This window comes from Centroberyx affinis, unplaced genomic scaffold (assembly GCF_046629955.1).
Source record: "Centroberyx affinis isolate AG114_WGS23_722 - 3 ecotype Tasmania unplaced genomic scaffold, CSIRO-AGI_Caff_v1 ptg003711l_1, whole genome shotgun sequence".
Taxonomy (NCBI): Eukaryota; Metazoa; Chordata; class Actinopteri; order Beryciformes; family Berycidae; genus Centroberyx; species Centroberyx affinis.
This window is the reverse complement of record NW_027281601.1, coordinates 446,762-467,500: the sequence shown is the minus strand read 5'-3', so window position 1 is coordinate 467,500 and position 20,739 is coordinate 446,762. Positions and strand designations below refer to the sequence as shown.

The 20,739-nt window shown below is 44.0% G+C and overlaps 4 protein-coding genes across 5 annotated transcripts in view; 3 read left to right on the top strand and 1 right to left on the bottom strand.

Moving 5' to 3' along the window:
• fabp3 (fatty acid binding protein 3, muscle and heart) overlaps nt 1-1,569 on the top strand; it is a 3,624-nt gene extending 2,055 nt beyond the window's left edge. The window contains exons 2-4 of the mRNA XM_071540728.1: nt 1-91; nt 918-1,019; nt 1,149-1,569. The exon at nt 1-91 is cut by the window's left edge and continues 82 nt beyond it. Coding sequence (XP_071396829.1) covers nt 1-91; nt 918-1,019; nt 1,149-1,199 — 244 coding nt within the window. The 3' untranslated portion in view covers nt 1,200-1,569. The remainder of the gene's footprint in view (nt 92-917; nt 1,020-1,148) is intronic.
• A 2,270-nt stretch (nt 1,570-3,839) lies between these two features.
• Nucleotides 3,840-7,114, bottom strand: zcchc17 (zinc finger, CCHC domain containing 17). 2 transcript variants are annotated; one of them, XM_071540760.1, is made up of 7 exons: nt 7,080-7,114; nt 6,125-6,368; nt 5,915-6,015; nt 5,725-5,816; nt 5,483-5,583; nt 5,229-5,383; nt 3,840-4,852 (listed from the first exon to the last, which is right to left on the bottom strand). In XM_071540760.1, the coding sequence occupies exons 2-7, from the start codon at nt 6,261-6,263 to the stop codon at nt 4,685-4,687; spliced, it is 756 nt and encodes a 251-aa protein (XP_071396861.1). In that variant the 5' UTR covers nt 6,264-6,368; nt 7,080-7,114; the 3' UTR covers nt 3,840-4,684. The 2 variants fall into 2 exon arrangements, with proteins under 2 accessions (XP_071396861.1, XP_071396862.1); XM_071540761.1 differs by having other exon boundaries at nt 3,840-4,849.
• Nucleotides 7,115-7,214: 100 nt separating this feature from the next.
• Nucleotides 7,215-12,725, top strand: snrnp40 (small nuclear ribonucleoprotein 40 (U5)). The gene is made up of 10 exons (XM_071540764.1): nt 7,215-7,441; nt 7,733-7,862; nt 7,997-8,090; nt 9,365-9,530; nt 10,062-10,184; nt 10,715-10,835; nt 10,939-11,021; nt 11,629-11,690; nt 12,005-12,108; nt 12,458-12,725. Exons 1-10 carry the CDS (start codon nt 7,331-7,333, stop codon nt 12,505-12,507), a joined length of 1,044 nt encoding a protein of 347 aa, XP_071396865.1. The 5' UTR covers nt 7,215-7,330; the 3' UTR covers nt 12,508-12,725.
• Nucleotides 12,726-13,882: 1,157 nt separating this feature from the next.
• Nucleotides 13,883-18,702, top strand: nkain1 (sodium/potassium transporting ATPase interacting 1). Its single transcript, XM_071540755.1, has 8 exons — nt 13,883-14,037; nt 14,238-14,613; nt 15,572-15,709; nt 15,919-15,999; nt 16,146-16,343; nt 16,601-16,661; nt 17,869-17,950; nt 18,170-18,702. The coding sequence occupies exons 2-8, from the start codon at nt 14,560-14,562 to the stop codon at nt 18,177-18,179; spliced, it is 624 nt and encodes a 207-aa protein (XP_071396856.1). The 5' UTR covers nt 13,883-14,037; nt 14,238-14,559; the 3' UTR covers nt 18,180-18,702.
• Nucleotides 18,703-20,739: the final 2,037 nt, after the last annotated feature.

The following is a 20,739-nucleotide window of genomic DNA, read 5'->3' as shown; positions in this document are numbered from 1 at the left end:
GAAGACCAAGAGCACCTTCAAGAACACAGAGATCAACTTCAAGCTGGGAGAGGAGTTCGACGAGACCACCGCCGACGACAGGAAGGTCAAGGTGAGGGGGTCAGGGGTCAGGCTGCTTACAATGGGACCGATAAACATCAAGCTGTCAGGCAAAAAAATATGAGGTTTTACTTGAATAGAGAAGGTTTACCTGGTCCTAATTGGGTTGAGCAACTTTCAAGACTTTAGCAGGTCGTAAGTATTTTTTTGGATGGAGTAGGGGCTTGCAGGCTGTCATTCTTGTTCTGAATTTGACGAGTTGGGACTTGGCTGGAAAGGTCAGAAGTGACAGTCAGAGAAGATGGATTAGTTGCAATTTGCAACCATAAAATGAAACCCAAAGGCGGTGCTGCTTCAAATGTATGTTTTGTAATATGTATCTTAATTTGGAGTGAGGGGTGAAGGAGTGTGCGGGATAGAATGTAGAGTTTAAGGGCAAAAGCAGCGTCAGAGGGGTGGAAAGATAGGGAGAGACCTGGAGGGACAGGTGGTGAGGAGAGGGGAGAGAGTTAAGTTCAAGATGGAGATGTGTTTTATGAGAGAGAGAGAGAGAGAGAGGCAGAGAGAGAAAGAGAAAGCAGCCTATTTGAACCAGTTGTGCTGAGCAGGAATAAAATCAGAGCAGATGAAGCTGGGCTTGTTGGAAATGAGCCACTGGCTGGAACCATTCCCGTTTTCGGCTCATCGTGACTCAACACTGCTCTCTGCTCACAATCTGAATCAAAAACACTTAATACACAGAGCAGATGCACATGTTGGTGCAGAGATCGTGTTTGTCCTCTCTCGCATACACACACACACACTCACTGATGGGATGATATGAGCCTGTATGTATTTGGTGTGTAATTACCGCCCGTTTGTCTCCCTGCTGTCTGCAGTCCCTGGTGACACTAGATGGAGAGAAGTTGGTGCACGTCCAGAAGTGGAACGGCAAAGAGACCAGTCTGGTCAGGGAAGTCAACGGAAACGCCCTTGTACTGGTCAGTGTTGACACCAAATGGATATATATGGCGTATATTTGTGTGTGTGTTACGTTTGTTTCTATGAACATGAATGTGTTAAAGTGTCACTGGTTTGGCTGCTCACCCTCCTTTCTCTCTCCATCACAGACACTCACAATGGGAGATGTCGTATGCACACGTAACTATGTGAAGGCTTAGTAATCCCCAACGTGGAGCCAACGCATCTACCCGCATCAGCTAAAGCCCCGTGTCCCAGACCCTTAACACCCCTTCAGCCCGGGCCTGATTCCCTCCATGTCCCTCCATGAACCCAGTGACAACCTCACCGCCGACTGTGACCCCCCCTCTGTCCCTGTCCTCCTCTTTATACTGCCGTTCCTCTGTATGAAACACTGAATAAATTCCAATGATTTGTGTTTTATTTCTGTAAAATTCCAGGTCTCTCTCTCTGTTTTTTTTTTGATTATGCATGGTGCCTACTGTTACAGTAAACCTGGAAAAGTGTTTGAATTTGAAAAGTTTGATTGACTGACCTGGAAAAGTTAGAAAAATAAAAAAAATGTCCAAACCAAAATTTGTTCAGGATCTTTCTTCCCTGGTGTTCAAATGTGGCTGATATGGTGTGAAGGAATAATAACCTTAACAAAACATTGCTGACAAGGCCTACTTACGTCCAAAGTGTTAGATGTAGTTAACCGGATACATAGCTGGAATATTCAAATTAACTATTCAGTAAAAACACGTTATTCAAACTCTCTGTCAAGTACTGGTCATGGAAATCTCACAATCTGTTTTGGAATTTGATTTGCCAAGTGTGCAGTAAATGACTCATTTAAATAATTGCTCTGGCAGCTGCTTGGATTATGATTGGCACTTAGATCGTCAGAGGTTCACCAGATAAAGGTCCATTCATCGAGCTTCAGCAGGGCGGCCATGTTGTGCCCAAGGCTGTAGTAAAGATCCGGTATAAGGAACTCAAAACTGAACTCTGCTTTTGACTGTGGTATGCCTGCAAGTGTTGTTCCAAAACTCCTCCACTCTGAGTCACAGTTAGATATTTGTGGTTGTGTGTATGTGTGTGTGTGTGTGTGTGTGTGTGTGTGTGTGCTTGTCTTAGAGAGAAAACCAGGACTAAAGAGGTCAGCAATGCAGTACTATTGTACAGTTCTGTGGATCCAAACATTGTGACCACAGTTTCCGTCTCAGTTGCACTTACAGACAATCACGGGGAGGTTAATTATAGCTCTTAAACAGCTTCTACCCATGTGTGTGTGAGTGTGTGCGTACGTACAAGAGTGGCTAGGCTGGCTAGGTGAGAGGAAAGTTTTGTTGGAGCCTGTAGGTGTGTGTGTGTGTGTACGTTTACGTTCTGTACTTGTACCTTAGGCGTGTGTGTGTGCACGTTCTAAATTGGGATCATTCCCTTGGTAGATTGGTGTCATGTGTTTAAGACAGACTGCCAACCAGGGCCAGGGCCAGGGTGAGGGGGCCTCTATATGAAACTCTACCGGGACAAGATAGGCCACCGTACACTGACCTCAGGTGCCACAACATGAACTCAATCTGAACCGGGCACTATTACCTAACACTGATTACCACACAGACTTCTCATATTGATCACAAGAGAGCATGAACCCTATGTAATCTCAATGCCATGGCAGCAATCCCTCCCGATCCATTAAATCAAATCAATACAACATCCAAAAGTCTAGCCCAACACTTAAGAAATCTTATTGATTTTATGGATAGTGAGCGATCGTTGTAGGGCTGCAACTAACGATTATTTTCATTGTCGATTAATCTGTCGATTATTTTCTCGATTAATCGATTAGTTGTTTGGTCTCTAAAATGTCAGAAAATGGTGAAAAATGTGGATCAGTGTTTCCCAAAGCCCAAGATGACGTCCTCAAATGTCTTGTTTTGTCCACAACCCAAAGATATTCAGTTTACTGTCATAGAGGAGTAAAGACACCAGAAAATATTCAAATTTAAGAAGCTTATTTTTCTTAAAAAATTACTCAAACCGATTAATCGATTATCAAAATAGTTGGCGATTAATTTAATAGTTGACAACTAATCGATTAATCGTTGCAGCTCTAGATCGTTGATCTTTGTGATTATGTGCAATTATGTATCATGAGTCCACAATGAAAGTTCAGGATCACACATAATGTTTACCTGACCACATCAAATTCTTGTATATCTGCCCAGTGTAGCTTTCCAAATAACTGACAGGTGGATGCAAGAAATTAAAGAATTGTCAGATTAACCAATGAATGGAGGTCTTTGCTAGGTCAGTGTACTGGGTTTGTGTTGAGCCATTGTTACAAGCCTGGTCAGGGTTAGGGTTAGAGTTAGTTGTGTAAACCATGTAGCCATACCGCCGACTGCTCATCAACATCCACACAGTGTTCATCTATCACTGCATGATCCTACATGTGGAAGTTTGGAAACAAGGTCAAAAACAACTCACAAATCAAGAAGTCAATTCCACATGACTCCTTATGTAGTCTTGCATTGACATAACCATATCAGGTTCATCTTTCTCAGAAAAAAGAGCTGGTCGGACCATTTTCTGAGTAAAAAGGGGCATGACTCAACCTGAAGTCCACATTGTATAAATCCCTCAGTCCTGCGCCCTCTTCCCTATATGAGAACCTGAGACACTCACCCTACCTGAACCCAAAAAACTCAATATGACCCTGGAGAATATGTGAGTGTGTGTGTGTTTGTCTTGGTCCCTCCGGGGCTGACTTCTCCAAAAAACATTATGAGTTCAAAGTCCAGGAACAAAGAAATCAAGAAGCATTTGACCATTAAAAAAAAGGTTTTAATGGAGTTAACAGTCGACATGCAGGAAGGGGGCCATGCATACCGTGAGCAGACCTTGCTTGACCAGAGAGGTAAGACGCACAAACACACACGCGAACATGCACACAAACAGACAATAAGAGGCGGGCCGACTCAGGATATCACCATAGTATGAGGTTCCGGTGAGCCTCTCCTGTGCTGCATACACTTCCTGTTTGTGTCTATACTACTTCCTATGTGTGGGTGTGCAGCTCTCTGTGAATGTTATTTCAAGTATTTCATGTCTTATCCCCCCAAGAGGGCTTGACCCGCCTCACTTCTGTTTAATGGATTTGTCAGATCTTAGGAAACCGGATAGATGTAAACAAATATCTGGATTTCCAAGTGGGACAGCAGTCTGCTGCCATATTGCTTACACCTATCTGGTTACTTATGATCTGTGAACTCCCCCCCCCCCCCGTGAGAGAGGTAACTCCAGGACAAGTCAGGATTGTATCCTGATTTTATTCTTTCCAGTGCTTTCCTTCTTGACCCCCTTTGCTTTGTGAAACTCGATAGGGGGTCTAAATAGGCTTCCAAACGCGATTGAAGCTCACAGGGACAGAAAAGAATATATCAATGTGTCAACACAAGGGACTAAAGCAAAACGGATGAAGATTTCTAGTGAGCGGTAGTGGTGGTGAGACCATGACAGGACAACCAGGAGGATGTCTGTCTGTCTCTACCCACTTCCCCTTCTGCTCCATCTGCATCTGTCTGATAGCTGCAGTGTGTATGAGTGTAGGTGTGTGTGTGTGTGTGTGTGTGTGTATGAGTGTGTGTGTGTGTGTGTGTGCATGTATGTGTTTGGATTGTGTGTGCCTGTGCCCCTCTCAGCTGTGTTTGTGCGATTTGTGTTTCTTGTGTTTCTTCTTTTTTCTGTCCTCTTTGTCGTGAGTGTGATCACGGCGCCCCCTCTTGGCTCTGCTGTCGCTACTGCTGCTGCTGTCACTCTCCGACTCCTTTCTCTCCCTCTTCCTCTTCTTCTTCATCTTCTTCTCCTGGAGGATAAACGGATGAGAGGAGGGATGAATAAAGAAGAGTTAACAGTGTAGAGCGGAGTTAAGCTCTAATGAGGTGCCACCTGCCTGGCTGTGTGGCAATAAAAGGAGCTTGAACATGTTGCTGCAAAAATATGTGAAAATCAAGCATGCTTCAAACCCCAAACACATGCGTTATTGTGCTTACAGACCAGAGGCATGGTTACTGCATTGGAAAAGTGAGGGCAGCTTTGCATTGGCCTTTAACCACTTAGGCTGCTCCACACACAAGGCTGACAAATGCCTCACCCCCAAGAGACAGAAGAAGAGAGGTGGAGGAGAGCTGAGAAAATAAGTAAGTGAGAGCCACCGACGACATTAGCAGTTACGTATTCACCTTCTTTTTCTTCTTCTTCTTGTCTGAGTCTTGCTGTGGCGTGCCAGTGGAGGGCTGCTGCTGCTGCTGCTGCTGTTGTGGCACTTCATCGTCCTCTTCAGGCAAAAGGGCGTACTGCAACCCCGGAGCAGAGAAACAGTCCTTAGCAAAGTGACCTGAAAAGAGTAATAATTGAGTGATGAGATGCAGTCTGCATCTCTAGCATTAGTGCTTTTTGCCTTTTCACGATACGACTGATCATGTTGTGGTCTTACCCTTGCAGCCACACTTTGAGCATGTTGTGTTGAGTACAGCCTCCAGTGTGATCCTCCTGCCTGTGTGGTCTCTAAACTGCCTGCGCCGCCTCTCGTCCTGCCTAGAAACACACACAGTGACAGTAATAACACACACACACAGACACACAAGTGCACCCACACACACACACAGACACACAAGTGCACCCACACACACACACACAGACACAGACACACAGCATAGTAAAACTGTAAGCACTTACTCTGCCATAACATTGTTGGGGTCCAAGTCCCGCCCTGTTCCCTGATTGACAGCTTTCATTGAGAACGATAACTTCACCTTATCACCCCGAATCTGAGGCGCAAAAGACAGAGCTACAGTTATCATGCTCGAACTACACTGAGATTGGGTTTTACATACAATTCTGTGTGTGTGTGTATGTGTGTGGTTACCTCTCTCCCGATGACTTTGATCCACACCTGTTCCCCCACATCAACGATTTCTGAAGCATTCTCAACCCGCGAGGCCGACATCTCACTCACATGCACCAGGCCTGTATGTGTAAGGAAGGGAGTTAGTTGTTAAGCTATGAAATCCAAAAACAACTGCACAAAAACCTTCCCTCAAAGGAGTAAGACACACAAGCAGGTCTTTCTACCCACCTTCCTTCTTGTAACCTGGCAGCCGGACAAAGGCTCCATAGGTTTGCACAGAGACCACCTCTCCTTTGGCAATGCTGAATATGGGTGGTAGACCGTCCAGCCCAGCAGGCTCCGGGGGTGGGCCATCGGAGTCAGACATCGTCTCAATGGAGGTAGACTGCAGATATACAGTGTATGTATACACACTCAGTCTGTAAAGAGGTTCTCAAAGTGGTAGAGACCTCCAGGTGACCTTAGGAGGACCCTAAACAAAATTAAGAGTAATTTAATTTCACAAATATTACATTTCCTAGTAGTTAGCACAATGGAACAATGCATACAAATCACTGTTAGCTTTCACTCTCCACTGGTATCGCCCAGTGTTTCTCTTGAAACAAAAGGTGGGGGTCGAGGCGCCCCGGTGGGCCCCCGGAAACCGGCCCGCGGTCATTTGGTGCATGTCCACCCCTCTCTTTCTCCCATACCTTCCTGTCTCTCTCTCTCTCACACTGTCTCTATCAATAAAGCAAAAAATGCCTAAAATAAATCTTTAAAAAAGGTGGGGGTCGCGGGAAACAAATCTACTCAGATGGGAAACCCCCGGGTAAAATCTCCTCACATAGCAGTTCTTGGGATAAATGATAGTCTGGTGAATTTATGTGGGATTGTTTGTATGAAAAAGTTTTCAGAAGCCCTGGGACAGAAGATAAAACTATTGCAATATAATATAATTGCCTCCTTTCCACTTACAAGTTAGTGGCAAAATGGCACGGGCCGGGTAATGTGTGAGGGAAATAATGTTGTTCTTTCACTGGTCGCAGTAGCTAACTAACATTTTAAACACGAGCTAGCTAGCTCTGTCGACCCGGCAAAGAGAGACGGAATGGGTTATTCCAGTCCCAAACAGCTACACCACTGCTGCACAATATTACGCTACATAGTACATGTACAAGAAAAAAAATAAATGTATTGTTACCTTGCGTGTTAGCAGATTCGTTTTGGTATTACATCCGGTGCAAGTGAGTTTGTCAACAAGTAAGGCAACCAATCATCGGCGTCGGCGCAAACCTCGACCAATCACAAGTCTTAGCATTCCCGGAAGTGCCCTTTCTCTGTTCTTCGCTGGTTTTACTTAGCTCGGCGTTCTTCCACGAAAGAAGTTCATTCATTTCGGTGAATAAAAGTACAAAATATCAGTACATAGGCTGTTTATTCTTGTTCCCCGGGATGATCGAGCCGAAGAAGAGAGCAGCGGACATGGCCGTGGTGCCTACCGGGGTGAAGCGGCCCCGCACGGAGCTGGTCGCCGCGGCTCAGTCCCAACAACTCGTGGCCATGGTATGGAAAACCAAATCGGATGCTTACAAGTAGCTGTTTGTTTGAAATGATCAAAAGACTTCTGTTCTTAGTTGAATAGGCTGCTAACAAGCTTCCTAAATGTATCAGCAGGGAAGGAAAAAATATAAAGGTAAAAGCAGTAAATAATATGATGTTGTGCTGAATTAATCCAGCCATGTTCAAAAACTTGCATGCATTCACATCCAGTCAGTGATGTGTCTAGATGTGTGTATAGTTAGGGTCAGAAAGACATAATACATGACAGTTGAAGACGTGGTGTTTTCTCCCCAGGGTCCCCCGCGGAGCTCCAGCCTCCAGGCTCCCATCATGCTGATGTCTGGCCACGACGGAGAGGTCTACTGCTGCAAGTTTCACCCCAACGGAGCCACGCTGGCCTCCTCAGGATTTGACAGGCTCATATGTAAGACATTAACCCTCACATTTAAACTAGTATTGACAGTAGATGGCCCTCAATCTCACACATCCACGTCCAGATTCGTACACACTGCAAGTTTCTGTGAATAACTTGTCCAGCGCTGTCTTTCCTTGCTGCAGTGATGTGGAACGTGTATGGAGATTGTGAAAACTTTGCCACGCTGAAGGGCCACAGTGGAGCAGTGATGGAGCTGCACTACAACACAGATGGCGGGTATGAATCACAGTATAGTATAACGTCAAACGTATAATTTCTGCTCACTGCCAACTAATAGCTGGACAAAAATCTAGCCTAAATTATCACACTTATTTCTAAAATAGTAACATCATAGTAACAAACTTAAAGATGTGAGTGCAAAAACAAAAAGAAAGAAAGAAAGAAAAATGGCAATAAGTAGGGTTAGACTGATATATCAGTTTGCCAAGATTTGATAAAAATCTGAGATTGGCACCAAATATTGGCTATTAGCAGCTTCAATTGAGAAAAATTGGTAAGCAAATCAGCCATCAAAAAATTAGCTAAACCTATCTAGAAGAATAAACATTTGCCTCAGAATTTGAAATCATCGAACAGTCATTCCCATTCAAATCTACACTCTTGAATGGCAAGGTAAGCAAACTTTATTTATATAGCACATTTCATACACAAGGCAAATACAATGTGCAATGTGAATGGTCATTTGGACACTTGTACACTTACAATGGCTGCCATAGAATGTTTGATAATGTTGCTGTGGTAATCAGTGTTGATTTGATGCAGGATTGTGCATTTATTTACTATCGCATATATGAGAAACTAATTTCCTAGTTGGACATTTCACGTAAACACCCTCCAAATTTTGCTACCCAAGCTTCTGAGTCATGATGAAATGGTGAACTTTAACCTTCTCAACAAGGAAAAAAAAGAATTGTTGAATGAATGACATTTGTCAGATTAGCTAGTTAAGCTGCAGGAGGTCCATGTTTGATTATTGTATGTCTTCTGGGTTTGCGTGTCTGACAAAATAGCACATGAATGCAACGCTTTTTAGCAGCCGACTTGGAAATCCCGGATGTTGAACGCACGAGACTCAAAAAGCTGATGTGTTACTATGGCAATTGCATGAGAACTGTCTGAGTCTCATGTTCTGTCCACACATGAAACAAAGTTCATTTCCATGACATTATCAAAATTCTATGGAAGCCATGTTAGGTTTACCAAAGGAAATTACCATGATACACCAGGAAGTGTCTTTTCTATACATTCAAGTTCTGTGGTTTCTGCTCATGCTATCATCTGTGCTCCATGGAGAGCAACACACATTTCCCATTAGATAAAAGTTCTTAGCCAGATGAGAGAGTTGGCAACAGGTGTTTCAGACTTACTAATGCTTCCTAATACATGGGTCACACACACATAAGGTGCCAGCATCTATGTTTCAGTGATAAATGATAAATACAGCGTGGGATTGATTGATTGAACGTGTGTTTTCTTTCCTTGTGTGTTAGCATGCTGTTTTCAGCGAGCACGGACAAGACTGTAGGCGTGTGGGACAGCGAGACGGGCGAGAGGATCAAGCGTCTGAAGGGCCACACCTCCTTCGTTAACTCCTGCTACCCGGCCCGCCGAGGCCCCCAGCTGGTCTGCACCGGCAGCGACGACGGGACGGTCAAGGTGAGACTTCCAGCTACCAGTTAGATTAGATGAAACTCCATTGACCTGTAGGGAGATTTGGTCAAGCTCTGGTGGAATTTGATCCTGGATAATTGGCAGCACACACGTGGTTCCAGTGGTGGGAGCTTTGTGTTCACAAAATAACAATCGTTATTTTAATGGATTTGTAAGCTTATCTTAAATATTACATTATTCTTACCTCAAATATTCTCTTATTTTGATTGTGAACAGTAGAAAGAGACAGGAAAGATGGTGAAGATAGGGAATGAGATTTGAGAGTTCAGAGCTGGGCTCAAAACAAGAACATGGTGTGTGTGTGAGAGCAAAACGGTTTTTGTGCTGTTGAAATCCAATGAGACCAAATCGACTTTGTAGTAAGATTATTTTGGGGAAACCACTAAGGGCCCACTCGTTTATTGTTATTAATTCATGTTGAATGTTACTGTTTGACTGTTGTTGTGAAACCTTTATGGTTCTGATCTTGATTTTGTGTGTATTTCTGTGTGTGTGTGTGTGTGTGTGTGTGTATAGCTGTGGGACATCCGTAAGAAGGGGGCAATCCACACTTTCCAGAACACCTATCAGGTGCTGGCTGTCACCTTCAACGACACCAGTGATCAGATCCTGTCGGGAGGCATCGACAACGACATCAAGGTACCAGCTTCCAACAGTCACAGAAAACCTGGAAAAGTGACAAAGTTTAAAAACTGAATTTGCTGGCCTGGAAAAGTTCTAGGAAATTATACATATTCAAAATTATTATTTAAATTATTTGAAAATGTCATGGAAATGATCACTATCAAGCTTGGCTGCTGGAAAATCAGGTTATGTTGGGAATAACTGAAATGCAAATTTTACATTTCTGGAGTACGGAGGTCCTCATTGATGGATGTAGTCAGTCAAAGAAAGATCTGAGCCATTCAAATCAGCTGTTCAACAAAACTGTGACACTTGTGCATAGATAGATAGATAGATAGACAAATATTGATCAGAGAAATCATGCTAGCTGTCATGGAAAAGTATTAGTATAAATGAATAGAAACTCAAAATTGACTTACTTACAGTGTGATCTCTGTCAGATTAATGTTTTACTGTATTTAGTGTTTTTTTTTTGTAGATACACCTTTTTATATGTGATTAATTTTTTTTATAAATTCTCAAAACCTGTTGTGTGTGCTGTGCAGGTGTGGGACCTGAGGCAGAACAAGCTGATCTACAGTATGCACGGCCATGGAGACTCAATCACTGGACTCAGCCTGAGCTCCGAGGGATCCTACCTCCTCTCCAACTCGATGGACAACACCGGTAGGGTTTGGGTGCAACACATGCCTTTCATCATTTAATAAGAGTGTGAATTTAATCTGGGTGAGTTCTTGTATTAAATTTTTGTGTATGTCTCCGTGTGTAGTGCGTATTTGGGACGTTCGACCATTCGCGCCCAAGGAGAGATGTGTGAAGATTTTCCAGGGGAATGTTCACAACTTTGAGAAGGTAAGAAAATAACTTTCTGGCCCTCGCATGCAGTATACTTGCACTTAGGGTTGCACTGACACCACTTTTTTTTTTACTGTAGATACAATCCAGAGTAATACATTTTATCACTGGATACTAAGGAGCAAATTATTTTTACTGAGCAGTATAGTCTTGGAGCATGAGTTTGTAGTCACTGAGGCACAAATATATGTTTTGAGATGTAGTTTTTTTTCCTTTTTCTGCTTACAACATCCTTCTTTGCAAAAAGGGCATTTGCATTCATTTCTGACCCGCAGCACGTGGCCGTTGGTACTGGATTTTAATCTTGTGTAAATTCTCCAATACAATACTATTTTTTAGCTTTGTATCAGGCAGATATCCAATACCATTACTGGCTGTGTGAGTTTGTCGAGTCCAGTTGCCGACCACCATTGTTTTGCATCCCCTCTTATCCTTCCCTGCCTTTCCTGTCCCTCTCTCCTGTACTATCCAATAAAGAAATGCTGTAAAACTTCACTGTGCCTATCCTCTCCATTTGGTATATTAAGTCACATGTGTAGAATGCTTGTGTCATGGTAATGAATTATAATGAGTTATACTTCTAACATCCGGTCCTGTCTTTTAGAATCTGCTGAGGTGCTCATGGTCTACTGACGGCAGTAAGATATCTGCAGGCTCAGCCGACCGGTAAGAAGCAACGTCACACACACACACATCAATTGAACAGATTGTATTACACACATTAGTAATAGGTCAAGGTATACTACCTTGACCTATTACTAACTTATTATCCTTGTTCAGGGAAATTCTTGTGTTACAGGAAGTATAAATATGCATACAAACAAACATGTTTGGTCTTAAAACGTAAACAAAAGCATGACATAAGAATACATAGTACAAAATGCACAACAATAAAAGATACAATAAATATTCATTATCAGTATGTCTTGGCATTGCGATGTCTCACATTGTGTGTGTGTGTATGTGTGTTTTCTTTATAGATTTGTGTATGTTTGGGACACCACGTCCCGCAGAATCCTGTACAAGCTGCCAGGCCACGCTGGCTCTGTCAATGAAGTGGCCTTCCACCCAGAGGAGCCTATAGGTGAGAGCAGCAACTGCTATAATCTCCTATTACACACTTATTAAATTTTAGAGGAATAGAACGGAGCTATTTGGAGATACAAGAAACTGAGCTAAGTTTAACTCTAGAAGGGAGTTTGGGGGGGTCATTTTGTTATGGGTTAGAATTATCATTATTATTAGTCAGAATATAGTGATCACCGCCCTCTCTTGTTCTCTCTGCACTGTTTTCTCTAATTTTACCTCAACATTTTAAATTTTAGCTGGTTATTTGTTTTCAGCTCAAACTTGTCTTAGTGGAAAAATTGATTGTTATAAAACGGGAATAAATAGTTAAATTGTTATCTGTGTCTGTTTTTCTCTCCAAACAGTGCTGTCTGGCTCCAGTGATAAACGGCTCTACATGGGAGAAATTCAGTAGGGGGTGTGTGTGTGTGTGTGTGTGTGTGTGTGTGTGTGTGTGTTTGTCAGTGAGTGTCCTGCTCTGGAGCTGGATGGGTGGTGTTCCAGAGTGGGCTATCAGTCTCTGTAATTTTATACGCTTCAGCTTGTCTTGGAACAACCTCAGGATGTGTGTTTTGAGTTTATTATGTTCAGTCCCAAGATTATTAGATTTTTTTTCCTTTTTAATAAACTCAATCTGTGAAAACAGCTTGTTGGATCCTTTTGTCCTTCTGATGCTTCTCTGTGTTCACACAGTAGGTTTACATGCAAGCTGCCACTGCTTTATCCTCCAAACCTGAGTGAAGAACAGGCAAGCTGTTGAACTGAAGGACTAAACTGTTTATGCACATTTAAAATAACACTCACGGAAGTTTCATCACTGCCACTTTTAACAGTCTAGCTGATATATTATGCGAGTCAGCTCAATTTATTTAGAAGAAGGGTAAATTAGAACTATTAAGAGTTACTGGGATGTATGTGAATGAAGCCACTGATGTCTTTGCCCAGTCTAATTGCACCATAAACATGCTGATTCACCGAGTTAATTGTGGCTTTGATTTTGCAATTTGATATTCTTGAGTTATTTATACACTGCAGTATAAACTTGGGACTATTATTTTTAACAATAGCAGGGTATAGTTAAGGGTAAAAACTTTCTGTTTAGCCACCTTTTTATGTGAGGAATAGCGTTGAACCACACTTCGGCTGTCATGATCTCTATAATGCGAGATTGAAAGTATAAACTGATGTGAGTTATGTAAAGAAGGGGCATTTTAAAGATTTTCTGAAAATATTGATTTTGTGTTACATTGATGGTCGTTGGCCTTGCGATGACCAATTGGAGGTTGTAGTTTACCATTCATTTACTTTCATCACTGAAATTATGTAGTCCATTATAGCTGCATGGCCAACTTTCTCACTTTTTGTCATACGCCTCATGGCAGACAGATGACATTAAACAAGGCTGTTAATTGTGCTTTTCCCCCTCTGGACTGTAACTGTCCGGAGCCGCAGGCCGCGTCTCCAGCGGCAATGCGGGACGTGATGCCTTCTGTGTAATCGTTGTTCAGGTTCTGTGGTAGTGGGAGGCGATTAGACTGCTGTTTTGACTGATTATTTTCGGTTGTCTGGCTCGCCTCCACAGCGAGCCCCCGTTTCTTTTGTGTTCCTCCCGAACGCCTCGCGGTGCTCCTCGGCTGCGCGCACGCACGAACGCACGCACGCACGCGGGGCTGCAGAATCCAGGCAGCTCCTCCTCGAGGGGGTCGCGGTGACTGAGAGCCCCCACCCCCTCCTCTCTCTTCCCCCCCGGCTCCTCCTGCGCCCGCCCCGGCACCGATTGTTGACAAAGACGCCGCGAGACGGAGCGGAGGAGCCCATTCCCCGGTCCGAAACCTCGGTACCGGTGTACAGATCCACCCGTTTACTTGACTTATTTATCCTGAACAGCTCGAGGAGAAGAAGATCGGGACGGGGGGAAGGAGGACTCTTCCACTCCTAGAAAACCGTGAGTCACAACGAGCTGCTTTGTGTCCGTAGCAGACTGCATGTAGCCTAGCCGTAGTAACGCCGAAGGGTCGGTTCCCTCCTCCCCACCTCCCCCGTGTGATCCGGTATCATATGATGCTCATTTCTGTCTGTAGCCCGGGGCAGATTATGACAGCTTTCCGTCTCTCTTTGTGCCTTTGTGTGTCCCCTCTCCGGAAGGTGTGGCCGAGGTGATTCGGTAGTCGGTGGTGGTCGGACCGCAGACCTCGGCGTGAATCGGACCCCCCACCCCCTCCTCTCCTTCCTGAAAACCCACGACCGCCCGCGACTCATATTTACCGACAAAGCCAGCGGTCAAGATGGGTCACTCAGTTTGACTGGAAGCGCCAGACCAGCGTTCCAGGAGGAGGAGGCGGCCTTGAGGGGGTTGTTCAGCCGGGAATGGTGTGAGCTGAGACGGTCAGGCAGTCTGGATCTGACCGGGGACCCGTCCTTCCCCCGGAGCCTCCGCGGCCCCAAGCCGCGTCCTGAGCCCTCCAAGATGGGGAAGTGCGATGGGAGATGCACGCTGATGGTGATATGCTCGCTGCAGTTGGTGAGTGTGTGTGTGTGTGTGCGCACGTGCATGTGCGCGCGTGTGTTAACCCTGTCTTTCAACTCACTCGCCATAAAAGATATAATTAGACCAGCGTGCTACAGACACACACATTGTAATCAGGCCTTTTTGTGCGGCCCCTCTGTACAGTCACACTAGAAGCTTTGAGCTGCAGCTGTTGGGGTGGCATGCCACATTACAGGCATTAACCAAGGGTGTGTGTGTCTTTGAAAGAGAGGGAGCAGGGCAGGGGAGCGCTGTGGTGTGAGAGAGGTCTGTATATGTTTAGTGTGTGTGTGTGTGTGTGTGTAAGAGAGAGAAAAGGAGAGAGAGGGGAGATAGCCCTATTCTGACATAACCATGTGGATATAAAGACTTACAGACTTTTAAAAGTAGTGTCAGAGGAACAAGGGAGGCCCTCTTCCCCATCTGGTCTCCATTCTAGAGTTAAGCTTAGATGTTCCTTGTTTCTCAAAATAGCTTGATTCTATTCCTCCAAAATGTAATAAGTGTGTAATATGAGACCATGTCGGCTATTTCTGTAGTGAGTGTAATGCGGGCAGGGATGCTGGTGTGAAAGCTATCTGTCGAGGCTATTGTTTGCTGGGGCTGATGTGTTGTTGTGTGGCAGGGGGATTCGGCCCATAGATTCTCATTAGTTTGGGGGAGCTTTTGGGGGGTGCTCCTCTTTTACAGTGACTGGGCTGGCTGGTGCTCCAGGCAGTTACCATGGAAACAACTGCGGCAGACCTGTGTATGTGTGTCCCTGTCACAGTGTGTGTGTGTGGTGGTGGTGGGGGGGCGTGTTTTATGAGCGTGGAAACCCTTGATTACTTGTAAGTGTGTGTGTATGATTGTTTTTGTGAGTGTGTGTTTGCATGTGTGTTTCTATATATGTGCCTTTTCCTAATGTGTGTATGTGACACCCCCCTCCCCTCCCCTCCCTCCTGTACCCTAGGTGGCAGCGCTCCAGAGGCAGGTGTTTGATTTTCTGGGCTACCAGTGGGCTCCCATCCTAGCCAACTTCCTCCACATCATGGCGGTCATCCTGGGCATGTTTGGCACTGTGCAGTTCCGCTCCAGATACCTCATCTTTGTGAGTATCCCTCGCCATCGGTTGGTGTCACAGCTCCCATCTCCCGCCATCTTGACTTAAGGGTTCTGTTTTGGGTGTAGCCTACTATGCATTTGTTTTAGTTCAAACTTGGGACACAAAATGGGTATGGACACACACTTGTATGCATTGTCACAGTCATACTCATACACAAACACACACACTGATCTCTTGTTGTATGTTTTTCTTAGTATGCAGTGTGGCTGGTCCTTTGGGTGGGTTGGAACTCCTTCATCATCTGTTTCTACCTGGAGGTTGGACACCTGTCTCAGGTAAACTCTGTGTGTGTGTGTGTGCGCGTGCGTGTGTGTGCTTATGTACTTGTGTGAAATGCCATCAGCCACCCAGGCAGTAGCCCTAATGCAACTGTGTGTGTTCTTGTATGGATATGTGTGTGTGTGTGTGTGTGTGTGCGCAGGACAGGGACTTTCTCATGACGTTCAACACATCCCTTCATCGTTCTTGGTGGATGGAGCATGGTCCTGGTTGCCTGGTAACACCGGTGCTAGACTCTCGTATCGCCCCTGATGACCACCATGTCATCACTGTCTCCGGGTGTCTCCTTGACTACCAGTACATCGAGGTGCTGAGTTCAGCCCTTCAGATCCTATTGGCTGTAAGTGTCACACACACTCTAATAGGGACGCACACACTCACACACAAATTAATTTATTATTTTTGCTGCAGTGGTACGCACAGCTGGAAAAATATAAATACAATGAAACATCATCATGTTACTGCTCAACCCTCCACAAAGGAAAAATAAAAATTGTAATTGGGATCACAGCACAATTGTCCAACACACTCAACTCAGCAATGAATCAGTGTGGAAAGCGATCATCTCCCTATTTCTGTCAATCTCTTTTCTCACAGCTCTTCGGCTTTGTATACGCCTGCTACGTGAGCAAAGTCTTCCAGGATGACGAGGACAGCTGTGAGTGCTTTTGTCTTATTCTAAGGCTTGTTTTGTCTATTCGCGCGCCTTGTGCGGCCGATCAGTTTTACTTATATCATATCTGTGAGAGTGCCTTTGTTTGAGCGATCCATCGCTGTGTGTGTGAGTGCTGTTAGCTTATTGTTTTCTCTGCTTGAGTCACGGTGAGAGATATGAGTGTAGAGGATTCCCTGTGGGCGATCCGAGCGCTCCATCTGTGGGGAATATTCGAGATGTCTGCTGGAATATTCCTATCAGAGAGTCCGTCTGTCTGCTGGCTGGTGCTTGTCTGTCGGCTTGAGTGTGCCATCTGTCTGTCTGAACGCTTTGTTTCCCTGTCTGCCTCTCTTGAGTTTCTCGCTCTCACTCAGAGAAGGAAATGAAGTGCTATAGACAGAGTGTGACATCACAAGCTTAACTACCTAGAAAATGAATGGAATGTCATGTCATAATAGAGTGTGATCTCAGAAGTGTGTGTGTTTCTAAATGGTTTGCATGTCGCAATGAGCTGTGATGTTATAATTAGAATAATCATAGTGATATTCATGTTGTATTATAATTAACTTGATGTCACAATGACATGCATTATTGTTCTTTTGGGATGCACCGATACCCACATTGGTAACAGATTAGTCCGATACAAGTGAAAATTGGGTATTTGTATGATAGGAAAATTTCCCCAGTGGTAAAATGTGACATTGAGTACCATGTATAACATGTTGCAAAGCAAGTGATTTTCTACCTTTTTCACACATAGAAGAAGTTTGATAAGAGAAGTGGAATGCAAATATAACAACACAACAGCAATAGTACTACCACTAATAATAATAAAAAATATCTTTTTATTAATGTTATTAGAAAAATGTCAGATCTTTGTTCTGGAGAAAAATTGATTTATATCATCTAGAGGAGTAAAAATAAGGGACTGTATCAGTCCTCAGAATTGAGTGAGGAAGATGAGAATGATGTATTGGTGACATAGACGCAGTGAGAAAGATATATTGGTGTGTCTCTACAGGTTCTCATGTCACAATGGTTTACAGTGTCATAATGGTGTACTGAATGCATTATGATACAATGTGATGCCTTAATGGATTTTGATGTCAAAATAGAATGTCATATTGAAATACAATGCTTGGTAAAAAAAAAAGACTAATTTAAGGGAAAGAGGAATAATATCCTCTCTTTTCTTCCTCTCATGTCAAAGTTGATTTCATTGGTGGCTTTGACTCCTATGGCTACCAGCCGCCTCAGAAGTCCTCTCATCTGCAACTGCAGCCTCTTTACACGTAAGTTACACACATATATATACACACATACATCACATATCAGTATGTATATTTTTATATAAAATAATATAAATAACTTTCTTTACAAATAAATTATTCTCCCTCTTCTTGATCTTCTAATCACTGTTATAATATTCTCAGTATTACGTATCAGTGTATCACTTGTGTGATCATATCAAAGTACAACAATATTGATGTCTGACCCCCTCTGTGTCCCAGGGCTGGTTAGGTGTTGGTAGCGCCCCCTTCAGGCCAAACCCTGACGGTGTCACTGTGGATGGAACGCGGTCGCCCTGATAACACTCACTCTGTGTGTGTCACAGTTCTACCGAGGAATGGACTTACCCCACCCAGAGGGAGAGATGTCTGTGCGTGCGTGTGCGCACGCGCATGTGTGTGTGCGTGTGTGTGTGCGTGCGTGTATGTGTGTGTGTGTCCGAGAAAGAGTAAAACAACCCTGAATAGAATGTATAGAGCTCAGGGATGAACCAGCATGCCAGGTGGTAATATGATGGAGGAGGGGGTGGTACAGGAGGGAAATGGGGCATCTGCGGAGGGAGCAACAAAGGAGGAGAGCTGGGGACACCAAGGACACACTTCACTAAACTACCAGCTCTCCACACTCCCACAAGTGTGTGTGCGGTGTGTGTGTGTGTGTGTATACATGTGTAACTCCACAGAACTAGCTGGTGCTCAGTGGTGGCACCCTGGACTCTTAACGCGTGGTGCCCCTGTGCATTTTTTGTGTGTTTGTGTGTGTGTGTGTGAGTGTGGGTGAGGGTGGGAAGGGGGAGGGGGGGTCACATAATAATAAAGAGGCACGGCTCCTACATATTGTCGTTTTAGAATGTGGTGATGTCATACTAGAGCAGTCTTACAATTACCATTTCCAAAGCAATCTTTCCCTCCTCCTGCTCGATTTAAAATCACTATTGTCCAGGACCAGCAGGCCACTGGATGTTTGAGTTTTTGTGTTACAGCCCTGGTCCTCCTCTATCACGTGGATCTTGGTAAAACAAAGCTGGTGTACCTTTGAAAAGGAAGAATTCCTGAAAGTGCCGGGGCACCTCAAAGGCCAAGATTGCATCTGTTGCAGAGGTCAAAGGTCCAACGCTGCGGATATTTTGTTTTCAGGAAGAAGTCACCCTAGATGTTATGCTGTTGACTAGGGATGTAGATGGCTTTGGGATTGGGCATTAGTGTGTCTGTGGGGGGAGCAGTGGGGATACTGTGCATGTAAATAACCAGCCAATGATTGTTTTGTTGGTTCCATTTAGACAGGGGGTTGCATTAGGGGGTGGGCGGGGCTGGGGAGAGGGGCACACACATCTAAGTTTTTCTTCATACCTGTCTCTCTCTCTCTCTCTCTCTCTCTCTCTCTCTCTGATATCTTAATGCTTTTAACTCTTTTAACCCATCTGCAAATACTTCTCCCGATCTTTAAAGGAGAATATGGCATCAACATGCAATGTGACAAGTTCAGAGTAATGTTTGGAGACAGGAGAAATGACATGGGAGAGAGGGGGAGGGAGACAGGCGTGAGGTGAATACCTTATTGGGTGTAAGGTGAAGTTTGAAATAATAAAAATACACTTTCTACATTAAATATGACTTCTGTTGTCATCTGTACCTGCACATGCATGCAAACACAGTGACAAGGCTTTTGATTGAGTGCTTTCATTCCTATCGGTGATGACATTATATTAATATTGGGATTATGAGGCACAGAATTACTCGTTTTACCAGATCAGTTTAGAAGATTATACATGTAATGCACTTTGGTGAGCTGCTATATTACTATGATGATTTGATTCTCCAAATAATACCATGCATTTCATAGAAAGACAGATAATCCTTACAAAAAGAAACAATAATGTATAGGGAATCATACTGTGTCTGTGATACTCGGTAATGAGTTTATAGTGACCATATACTTTATGCTATTTTTATCTCCTATGGTATCGCCAGACTATTCCAATATGGACTTGATGTGTGTGTAGTGTGCTAAAAATGATCATAGGATTACTAGGACAGCCCTTATCTATTTGCATTACGTCATCCACACACCAGAGTGGGACCGTCTTTATTCACGCGCCGTATTTACTTCACTTTGCAGGTCCAGAGCGGCCATTGGCACGTTTTTAAAAAGCCATTTCAGTATTTGTTTTCGGGCCGCACGCTCTACTTTTCACACTGTCCATTTACATTCCGGAGGTGTAACGGAGCATCCAGCCACACACCCGCTGACCGTGTGGCGCAGCACGTTGCCATGGCTGCCGGACACCCCGTTACCGTAGATACCCCCGGTACATTCTGTACTGACCACCCCTAACGAAAAATAACGATCGTATTCCTATAATATTTCTACCGGGATTCAGTGTGTCTAGTGAGTGTAGAGTGACCTTATCGTAGTTTATCTCCTTTGGTATCACTAGTATAATCTTGTAGCGTTACATCCCTATAGTAGCCTATAATATCAGTAATATCCTAAAGCATATCCAGGTTGATTATTGGTGATATTTGTAGTTTGTAGCTAATTTTATTATATGGTTAATACACTCATTTTTCGTGTTTATAAAGGGAACACCCCCTCCCATTACACAAACGGATGTACAGTATAGTCCTATGGTACAACATAATAGTAACTGAGGAATACTTTAAGGTTTTTATTTTTCCCCATTGCAAAATAATGTGAATGAGGTCAAAGCAGAATGCAATATAAATACATCGCTCCCCAACACACACACACATAACAAAGGGACCGGTACGACCCTCCCCTCCCAGTTGGC

Excerpts from the sequence above, each read along its gene's own strand:
- zcchc17 (XM_071540760.1), bottom strand. The coding sequence starts at position 6,263 with ATGTCTGACTCCGATGGCCCACCCCCGGAGCCTGCTGGGCTGGACGGT. Across the intron at positions 5,817-5,914 it reads TCAAAGTCATCGGGAGAGAG|ATTCGGGGTGATAAGGTGAA; the intron begins GTAACCACACAC and ends TTTGCGCCTCAG. Across the intron at positions 5,584-5,724 it reads CCCAACAATGTTATGGCAGA|GCAGGACGAGAGGCGGCGCA; the intron begins GTAAGTGCTTAC and ends GTGTGTTTCTAG.
- snrnp40 (XM_071540764.1), top strand. The coding sequence starts at position 7,331 with ATGATCGAGCCGAAGAAGAGAGCAGCGGACATGGCCGTGGTGCCTACC. Across the intron at positions 7,442-7,732 it reads CCCAACAACTCGTGGCCATG|GGTCCCCCGCGGAGCTCCAG; the intron begins GTATGGAAAACC and ends TTTTCTCCCCAG. Across the intron at positions 10,185-10,714 it reads GCATCGACAACGACATCAAG|GTGTGGGACCTGAGGCAGAA; the intron begins GTACCAGCTTCC and ends TGTGCTGTGCAG.
- nkain1 (XM_071540755.1), top strand. The coding sequence starts at position 14,560 with ATGGGGAAGTGCGATGGGAGATGCACGCTGATGGTGATATGCTCGCTG. Across the intron at positions 14,614-15,571 it reads TGATATGCTCGCTGCAGTTG|GTGGCAGCGCTCCAGAGGCA; the intron begins GTGAGTGTGTGT and ends CCTGTACCCTAG. Across the intron at positions 16,000-16,145 it reads AGGTTGGACACCTGTCTCAG|GACAGGGACTTTCTCATGAC; the intron begins GTAAACTCTGTG and ends GTGTGTGCGCAG.